Consider the following 11,017-nt stretch of genomic DNA (forward strand, 5'->3'; position numbering starts at 1 on the left):
TTTGCCTTGCTAGGGATTTTGACCACATTAGAGAAACAGAGTGGGGGGGAGGCTACTTGACAACTTGGCCTATCTAACACTCATCGTGTTTGTAAGGTGAGGTGGAGAGAGAGGATTGAATGAAAAGAAAGTAACCAATTCTTATTTGAGAGTGATTGTTGCATTTTTTTTAAATCCTTGGCTAAATTGATTAAGGTTGTTAGATTGTGTGGTGCATTAAATTTTTTGGTTGTTTGTGAGTTCACTTCAGTGCACAATGCACAGTACATGGCACATAATGCATAGTGAATCGGTGCAGACCCACACATAGACAATGTACACCACCCCTTGCGACACTGTACACCACCCCTTGCATATGCAAGCATACATGAGATCATCTTTCCTCTTTTCTTTGATTGCTAGACACCACCCTATTCACAAGGGGGAAACAAGGAGAAAAAGTAGAAAGGAAAACTAGCTTTGAAAGTGTTCAAACTTGTGCACCGTATTTGTGCACAATGCACATGCATATGTGCATCGTCTATAGTGCACACATACACCATACCTTGCACACACCTTTCACACATCTTGTACACATATTGCACGTAACTCTTTGCACTCAGTGTACTTTTTGGGAGGAGGAACAAAGGATGTTCATCACATTGCACACACATCAGTTGCACAATGCACATGTACATAGCACCCCACACTAGGACACAATATCAAATTCATTAAGGCACATTAATTTTTGTATTGTATTGTAATTGATTCACTTAGGTGCACATGCATGTATGCATATAGCACAACCTTGCACATGTATGCCAATGTGCTCATCATGTCTTCTCTTCTCTTTGTCTCTTGTGTGGAATGCGACTTGTTCACAAGGTGGGTTGGATGAATAAGGGAATGATGGAATGAGGCACTCTGGGGTGCCATGTGTGCTACCCTAGAACCTTACTCTTAGTCACTTGCACAAGATTTTCATCCCAATGCAATTCACACTTGTATACCAAACTTGCCATGGTGTACACCACCTAGTGTAGTGCATCGTTAGACACTCATGTGGATGCAGCTCATCATTGTACATCTTACATCCAAAATACAAGCCATGGTTACATCCACCGCCCTTTTTTCCACCAGTGTACTACAATAGCACACTAATGCATCCATTGGCGCATAGTGTAGAGTGCATAGTGGACTAGTACATGGGTATTAGTGTACACATACATTAGTATACTTACATAGAACTAACCATTAAGTGCATCTATCTATTTGAACCTAGATTTCCCATAACATAGTATAATCACCTCCAATTTTGTTAGGATGTTAGTCTTCTTGCATAATACCTCTGTGCACGGGCCCTCACTTAGTGCATATACTACATAGTGCACAACACACAATGTATAGTGCACACATACACCTACACCACACAACACCATCCTAGTGCCCAAAGGATGGATGCATGCTCATGCACCTACAAGTGCTTTCTCTCTTTCTCCCTTGCTTGTCTACCAACACTTGCCCTATTCAAAAGGAGGAGCTAAGGTAAGCAAGGAACCTTGTACTGTACTAGTGTATGCCCTTACAACATGAAGGGATTCCTTCGCAGTAACTTTTTGCATACACTTGAGGACCTAGCCGGTGGAAGAGTGTGGTGTTGTGCTATCCTCAGAGTGACAAGTCATTAAGTGAGCCTATCCCACCCTTGATGTGCCCTAAGTTTGAGACATGGAGAAGGGGCTACGGTTTTGCCTAAGTGTAGTGAATGTGCATTCACTTATATGAAGTTCCGCATCTTCCTCTGCTAACCCATTAAAAATGGATAGAGGAAACCCTAAGGCTAGCAAGTCCGGTGTCCCTGCTAGAATTGCAATGGGTTGCGCCATGGTGACAACCGAATTCGCTAACAGAGTTTGAACTATGGAATGGGGGAAGTACTAGAACTTCCTCCTCTCCTAATGGACTATACGCCAAGCTAGGGTTACTAAGACCCCGCCCTTGTAGGAACATTGCTTCAGTTTCATCATACGATCACACACATGAATCTTATTTTTTCTTTTTTTGTGCAAAAAATCTAATTTTCTCTATTTTACTAACTTTTTTCTATTGATTTATAAAAAAATTTAGATAATTACAAATTTTTAGGTGTAGAATAATTAGTCTTATAGAAAATGTTTTTTAAAAGATGTTTCATTCCATAGGAACGGCAAATGCATACTAAAAACCCAAAAACTGTATATTTTTCCTTAAACTGCTTAGTCTCACGTTTTGTATATTTTACATAAAATTATTATACAATTGATTTTTTTAATGATTCTTTCAACATGACTGATTGAACAAAGGGTTGGCAATCAAATCCAAGCATTGCTAACCATTTCAAACAATAATTTATCATAAAACAGCAAAATCTACCTTTTTATCATAAAATTTCTCATTATAGCACACGTTTTTCGACATTGGAGGCCCGTCGATGCTCTTCCACGACTGCTAATGATCCGTCCAACTCCAATACACGTCTCTTTCCACTCCCACTTCATAGTTTGACAAAAAACGTCCATCTCAGCCTATCCCCCTTTCTTTTACATTGATCCATAAGAACAATTCACAAGAGAAGAGAGGAGAGAAGAGAGAGAAATACTAAAATCAAATCTTGTTGAATAATGTTTCAAATTTAGTCATTTTTGTGGCAATGAAGAGCGAGAAAATGGTGGATCTCACAACCAAGATCAATCCTTGAATGATTGCAGATCATAAAAATGATAAAAAATGGAGGATTTGGGGGTACTGGAAAAAAAAGGCGCAGCTTAAACAAGCTTTAAGTTTTTTTCAAAAAACTAGCTCACTTTGTTGTATTCACACTTCCCTCGAAGTGTTTTTTTCAATTTTGAGGGGACAAATGCGCTCGAAATTGAGATCCGTCTAGACGACTGGCTTTGTGACATAGAAATCTATAAACCTAGCCACTGTGATGCACTTTCCATCTTCTAGATCATATAGCTACTTCATAATGCCAAACCTTGAGAAGATTAAATAGGGAGTCAAATGAACTCCGATCGACAAACCGAGACTTTTGTTCACTTCTGGCATCAAACTCCATCTAGGAAAAATCCAACTCATCAATCTGCAACCATTTCATTTTGCATAAAAATATGGTCTTTTGCGGCCTCTCGAGCTCTCTTTCGCTTCAAAAAGTTGCGTCTAAAATCCACTCTCATTCCTCTTCTTCATGAGAGTCATGATGCATAACATCTCTATGAGTAGTGTTGCTCACAATGACATTTTTTGCCAATACATCACTCTTTCCATCCTTAAGCACCATATTTTTGGCTTCATCCCACTTTATGACACCAAATGAAATCTTCGGTAGATTCCCAATGAATGCCTTGCAAATCTCCTTATCAACTTGCCTCTCACAAGCTATCATTTTCTTTTAATGAAAGGTCCACAAGGGTATCATTTGTTGTTGCTAAAGGAGTCAAATATGGCATTTTATATCCCCTTAATATATCTTTTGTCGAAAATCATGTAATTAAAGTAATGAAGTAGCCAAATGTATCGTAGTGGTATCATCAATTGGGATATATGTCTAGAAAAGAAATGGAAATACTACCTAATTTGGGATTTGTTAAATATTTTTCTTTGTGAGCATTGTATATACAGAAAGCATACACATTCACCCTATGTTTAGAAAAGAAATGGAAATACCATCTCATTTGGATAACTTTTCTTTTTTTAATTTTTTTAATATTTCTCTTTGTGAGCATTGTATGTACAAAAAACATACATATTCATCCATAAGAAAAACTTAAACAGAAAAAAGGAGTAAGCAAGTTTACTTAGTGCATAGTGATATATGTGGACCTACGCATACAAAGTCTATAGGGGAAGCATCTTATTTCATCATAATCATTGACGATGCAAATAGAAAAGGGTGGGCTTTTACTAAAGGTAAGAAAAATAAAGATTTCTCGTTTTTAAATATTTGACACTTACAAAAAATCAATTTGACAAGAGACTTAAGTATCTTAAAACTAATAATGTTGGAGAATATATCTCACGAGCTTAGAAAATTTTGTGAAGTATGTGGGATAAAAAAGGAATTCACAATTCTTGGTAATTCTACCCAAAAATGGTGTTGTAGAGCGTATGAATAGGATTATAAATAAAAGGATATTGAGTATGCCATCTAATGCTGGCTCTACTCAAGGATTTTGGGTTGAGGCTATAGTAACTATTGTACATTTGATAAACAAGTTGCTTAATACTACTTGGATAGTGGTATTCCTAAAGAGGCATGGTCAAGTACGAGACCCTCTTATGATCACTTTAGAGTGTTTGGTTGTCAAGCTTATGTGCATATGCCAAAGAAAGTTAAAACTAAAATCCACTAAATGAATTTATTTGGCACTATAGACAAAGTGGTGAGATGCATTATAGCCTTTGGGATCCACAAGTTAAAAAGATTGCCTATAGTAACAATGTGATTAAAGAAGATGCATAAGTGGCCTCTTAAGGAAGTGGAAACAAAAAATGGATACTTCCTAGGATGCAATACCATCTATCATTTTCCCACACAATGTGAGTGCTAGTGTATCAAATGTGCAAACAAAGGGCATAAGTTATGCTTTAGCTAGCAAACAAGAATTAGGATGATTTATTGAGCAATAGATTAAAAGCCCTATAGTGCCTCATGAAGAAAGAGTGGAGGATAAAATTTCCACTACAAGTTAACCCATTGCGCTAGTGGATCTACTCATATCTCTTCAAAGATTTCAGCATGGGGTTGACAATATGATGTTGATAGATTGTGGGGAGCCATCTTGTTGTCAAGAGGCCATGACTAGTGATAGTAAGCTTTAGTGGAGCTAGCTATGTAGTTGGAAATGGATTTCATTATGAAGAATCAAACTTAGCAGTTGGTTCCTTTGCCAAATGATAAATATGCTTTGCTATCCAAGTGGATCTATAAGTTGAAGGTTACATGTGATGTAAAACAAAAGTATTAAGACAAGGTTAGTAGCCAAAGATTTTATGCAAGAAAAATGTACAAACTTTGATGAAATCATTTTCCCTATGGTGAAATTAGCTACTCTTCACATTGTTCTTACCTTGGTGGCTAAAGACTACATGGACCTTGTAAAATTGCATATCAAGACAACATGTTTACATGTGACCCTCATGATAAGATCTACAAGAAACAACCAAAGGGTTTTGTGAAACATGGCAAAGAAAAGCTTGTATGAAAGCTAAATTAGTGTCTATGGATTAAAGCAAGCCCCACAAGAATGGTACAACAAGTTTGATACATTTATGTAGTCTCATGGCTACAAGAGAAGTGAGAGAAACCACTGCTTATACACTAGAAAGGCTAAAGATGGCATCTAGATAGTGATAATCCTTTATGTGAATGATATGTTAATAGCTACAAAAAAAAAAAAAGTTTGAAATTAATGCCCTAAAGAAAATATTAATAGAGACATTTGAAATGAAGGATTTGAAGCATACAAATCACATGCTTGGTATGCACATAATCAAGGATAAAACAAAGAGATTACTCTATCTATCCCAAAAGAATTATGTCAATAAAGTATTGCAACATTTCAATATGGAGAGGAAAATGCAATAAGTACCCCATTGCCTCCATATGTGGGACTTAATTCTAATGATTGTCCCAAATCTCATGGAAAAGAAGGCTGAAATGGCCAAGGTTCCATAGTCATCATGTGTGAATACTCTCAATATGCTATGATTGCCACTTAATCATTGCATTTGCAATGGGAGTAGTAAGCAACATATCAAATCCTAGCAAGAAGCATTGGGAAGTAATAAAAGGCATAGTGAGATACTTTAGTGCAAAAGATAAGTGCATATACTTTGGGAGTAGTAGTGGTGCATATAAATACACAACTATACAAGGAATGTTGACAATAAAAAGTCAACTTATGATATGTTTTTGGCTTATTCATCTAGTGGAAAGCTTGGTCCTCCATGAAGCTATGCCATTGTTGCATAGTGATAGAGTGCCATCATATTGGCAAAGGATCTTGTGTTTCATGCAAAAACTAAGCATAAAGAAGTGAGGTATCAAAAGTTACATGTTGCAAAGAGTTCATGGCCATTGGATAAGAATAACACACATATTATACCTCACATTCTCACTATCTTTTGTCACCCTTAAAAGCATATTAGCCTTCAAGTGAGAGGTTGTTGGAGGTAAAGGCCAATGTAGCTTGCCTTGCATCTCATTCACTAACTCTAACTCTAACTCTACACACACACACACACTCTCTCTCTCTCTCTCTCTCTCTCTCTCTCTCTCTCTCTCTTTGAATAATAATATACTAATAAGATGTTGCTCACAATAGAGCTATCCATGGTACCAAAAGTATTACCACTGTGTGTGTGTGTGTGCGCATGCACGCACGCGTGCACACATGCAACTGTCTAAATAAAGACTCGTGTGTGTGTGTGCGCGCGCGCGCGAGCGCGCAATCTCCATTCTCCTTGCTTTGTTTAATCAACTGTCTAAATAAAGACTCTGTGTGTGTGTGTGTGTGTGTGTGTGTGTGTGTGTGTGTGTGCGCGCGTGCGCGCAATCTCCATTCTCATTGCTTTGTTCAATCAATTGTCTAAATAAAGGTAACTCCAAATCATATGTATGTGGCAATACATTTCCATTTACAAAAGTGTAAATTATATCCAATCTTGCACCCCTCTGTGTCATCTATATGTTGATTATATCACATCACATTTAACTTAATCAACATTAACTAATGATTAGCCATTGTGAAGTCAATATAGTCAATTAGACTCTTACCTCATGCAAAGAGTATAACATGCTTTGCTCTCTCTATCATACTCTTAGACCTGTAACAAGGAAAAGTTAGAGAGAACTCTTAGGAAGACTAGATGTGGCAAGTTTGTAACTAATGATTAGAAGTAGCCAATGGCCACATTGATTGTTCAACAATGATAAAAGGATGACACCCATAGCTGGTTGCAAGATTGGTTGTTCAACAAGATAGGTTGTTCAACAATAATCAAAGGTTGAAAGCCTCCTAACCATGTGACTAATGATTAGAAGTTGCCAATGGCAACAATTATTGTCTTAGCAATACCCAAGGATGTGAAAAGCAAAAATTCCAAGCAAGGTAAGGAGAAGGCCTTCCTTTAAAAAGTTAAGGAGAAGACCTCCCTTAGCAAATTAACAAGGAACCCTCAAACATTTACACATGTATTGCCCCATGCATCTAGCAATGAGTAGGACCTCAAAGTGTCCTTTCAAAAGGTTGCCTAGGATTAATCTACAAAGTTTCCAAATAGATAGGAAAACTAGAGGAGATTCCCTTATGCTCTAACACCTTACATGACTTCATTCTCTTCAAAACAAAATGCAACTGATCAATAATAAAGGGCCTTCCCATTAAAAGAGTAACCTCATTACTAATAAAGGGCCTTCCCATTAAAAGAGTAACCTCATTACTAATGACTACTTTCATCATCCCAAGAAAGGAAGCTATTCAACTTTCATAACTAACTATCCGATCAAGAGGGAAACCATATGTTGCAAGCCATTCCCCATTCACATTAAGTTTAAATCACCACAACTAACGATTAGCCCACCTCACCAACAAGTCAACATTGTCAATCCAACTCCACCTCTTGCAAAGAGTGCACCATCTTTCTCTCTTCCTCTATCATGCCCTCCTAATCTAGGTCTCTCTTCCTCTATCATGCCTCCTAACCTAGGTTATCAATCACTAGGTTATCAATCTCTAAGTTCGCATCATATTCCAATCCCCACCTTGAGTGGTGGTTTTGATTTACAATCATGTCACACCATCATGGTCCACTCTTAATGCAGGTGGTTTTATTTGAGGTCCTACTCATAGAAAAAAGGTTAAAATAGTAGCAATCATGTCACACCATCATAGTCCAATCTTAACCTAGGTGGTTTTATTTGAGGTCCTACTCAAAAAAAAGGTTAAATAGTAGCAATCATGTCACACCATCATAGTCCAATCTTAACCTAGGTGGTTTTATTCGAGGTCCTATTCATAGAAAAAAGGTTAAATAGTGGCACATTGATCAATATTCCTCGTATATATACATATATATAGAGATCAATACCCCTTGTGTGTGTGTGTGTGTGTGTGTGTTCAATGCCGTTGACTGCTTCTCAACATTTTGGCCCTAACTATTGATATGGTTGCTCATGAACAAACCTGCCGCATTCAATCTTTTCCTGACAGTTCTCTTCCTTACAAAGGACACCTTGGGCAAAACACTCACAAGTTTTTAAGAACAAGTATTAGATAGAGGTGAGGTCTATTATCATGAATCTTAAGCACTTTCGATGGCTGCTGAACACCCCTGTATGGCAATGGTCTGAGCATGCAATGCCCACTAAGATAAACACACATGCCAAGTACAATGTTTCAAACAATTATGTAAAATAAGCACCATGTGTTAAACACTTAATCCCACATGGATTTAAAGACTACCATGAAGATAGCATACAGTTCCGTTATGAGCTGCAAGGAAAAATATAAAAGCATAGGTAAAAATACAAGACCAAACGGGCGCTTAGGAGAGTAAAATTTCCAAAAGCCAAGAGAAATAGCAAGTACTATTAAGTGATGAGGACTACAAAGTGGTTATGAGTAAGCACTCGTCAGACAAGACCAAGGCAACAAGATAGGTCTTGGTTTTGGTATAGATCTCAACTCCATGAGCTGGGTATGGTAAGCTATCATCCAAAGCATGTATGTCCAAAGCCAGACAAGCCAGTCCTCATCTCCTGGCCACGTTCAAGATGATCCTGTCAAGCATTAACACGATCTGCCATTAGAATCGACAAATCAACAAGGAGCAGCCGAGACCACTCTCAGGCATACACATAAACCTGCTCTAAATAGCATGTACAAACACATTTACCTTATAACTTTGGAGGGTTTTTTCTATAATTGCTTGCATTTGGACAAAATATTGTAAAGGTTGATGGGATCCTTGTATCCCATTACAGATATTTGCTATTTACAAATTTGAAATTTTTGCAAAATTCAAGGTCCTCAGACATGCTTCCAGTTTTTTCAGGATTTTTTAATATTTCTGTATTTCACTTTTACATCAAACCTCAGATTTCAATGTGAAGCATAGAGTTTGAGGATTTGAATACTCACATAGAGGGAATACTTTCCAGAGCTGATAGTCATTTTCATGCCATGTATCAAGGAGTACAGGGGTGCCCTCCTTGAGCACATGTGCAGACTTGTCAGAGTGATGGAACAAAGATTTCTTCTCTTCCTTGTGGTGGACTGTCAAGTTAAGAAGAGTGTCGCTTGCCATGCGCACCGTCCTGAATCCCTCTCCAAAGTCCTGGCTCTCTGTCCAGAGAATGTCTTCATCCAACATACCTGGATGGTAATCAACCAGGAAGACCTGCATATCACCAACAAGGTCATATCAAGTTTCCACATACAGTAAACACACACACACACAAGTGTAACCAGCAGTGCCACCACATGATGGACTACCAATGTCATCAAAATCAAAGAGAGCTTCACTTTCACAACAGAGGTCATGGCAACAGTCCCCATCATCATGCAGCCATCTTATACAATCAGCCATGACATCATTCCCGATCACCACTGTCATCATACACTCCAACCATCAAGCAGCAGTGCAACCACATGATGGACTACCAGTATCATCAAAATCAAAGAACTTGCACTTGTACAGCTAGTACCAGTTGCCCACAACGTAACCCCATGCTTGTGTACCAATGCTAACAAGAGAATGCACTTTGGCCATGGCACCATGCTCTATCGACATGTTGCCATCGTCCACTCCCAGCATCAACTATCCATGAGAATACATACAAGAGGTGGAAGGAAATTTGGCGTTTTCGGCTTGGGCATCATGCACATGGCATTGCACCATGGTGTCAACATACATGTCAACAACCAATCACCCATAACATAACAGAAGCCCATCGCATCCCCTTCTGTTGTGATGCGGGCAGCCATAACTTTGCAATGGAGCAGACGCGTCACTGCAGGGAAGCAAACAGCAGAGCAACCCTAGCGCGTACCTCATAGAGGCCAAATGTTCACATCACACACGTTAACCTTTCAAAGCAATGCACAGGAGGAGTACTTACATGGTGCCCTTTCTCCTTTCCGTGCTTGAGAACCTTCCTGACTGCTTGATTGACAAGGGCAAAAGCAGGGCTGCCATAGTTATCTTTGGTGCGCTCACCGTAGGAGGTATCCTTGAACCAGAGCTGAAAGAGAAGAGGAGGACAACAGGAGTCAGGATGCTAGAGATGATTCGAGACAGACAAAATTGACATACACGTATTCAGAGACACGCGCGCGCACACAGACGGAGGTGACCTGGGTGGGATCATCGGAGTCAGCTGGGGCCAAGACAGGCTGATCGTTGCGGACAGCGAGGTTGAGGGTCTTGTCGGCCTTGCAGATGATCTTCACGAGCTGGACTTGGGGGAAACCCTCGCCGCCGCAGCAGCCATGGCCGCTCTGGTGATGATGGTGGGAGGCCATAATTCTCACTTACAACACTCGGCAAGGCAGAAGAGAACACAAGAATGGCTGGCGATGTGTCACAACACTCTCCTAGGGAGCTTCTGGCGCAGGATATATCCATGGGTTTTGGATGCATGCGTATATATAGGCCCAAGACCCCTACAGATAGACACAGTGACAGTGTTACACGGAGAAATCGAGAGAGAGAGAGAGAGAGAGAGGCGCGCGCAAAGCACGAATACTGTGGCACAGGCCACTGACCAATCTCAGCCTGACACGTGGGGATCTGTCGAATCTTGTGTCCTTTCACTGGGCGGTCCACATCCCGCGACATCTCAATTCCGCTCTCCCCTCCAGAGTCCGGAGAGAGAAGATTTGGTGCGATCTTTTTGTTTGTCTTTCTCTTTCCCCTGCTGCTATTTAACACGTCTGCTAATGGGGCACATTCACACATCGCGTGCACATGTGTGTGTGCGTATATATATATATAT

General features: G+C 39.4%; 1 protein-coding gene across 1 annotated transcript; it reads right to left on the reverse strand.

The window, feature by feature from the left end:
- Window positions 1-8,576: 8,576 nt before the first annotated feature.
- LOC148034821 (ricin B-like lectin EULS3) lies at window positions 8,577-10,643 on the reverse strand. The gene is made up of 4 exons (XM_087679796.1): window positions 10,377-10,643; window positions 10,142-10,264; window positions 9,162-9,420; window positions 8,577-8,800 (listed from the first exon to the last, which is right to left on the reverse strand). Coding segments are annotated over exons 1-4 (552 nt in total). The 5' UTR covers window positions 10,545-10,643; the 3' UTR covers window positions 8,577-8,798.
- Between the last annotated feature and the right edge of the window lie 374 nt (window positions 10,644-11,017).

This window comes from Lygodium microphyllum, chromosome 6 (genome assembly GCF_053477565.2).
Source record: "Lygodium microphyllum isolate KBCC chromosome 6, Lygodium_microphyllum_v1.1.10, whole genome shotgun sequence".
Lineage (NCBI taxonomy): Eukaryota > Viridiplantae > Streptophyta > Polypodiopsida > Schizaeales > Lygodiaceae > Lygodium > Lygodium microphyllum.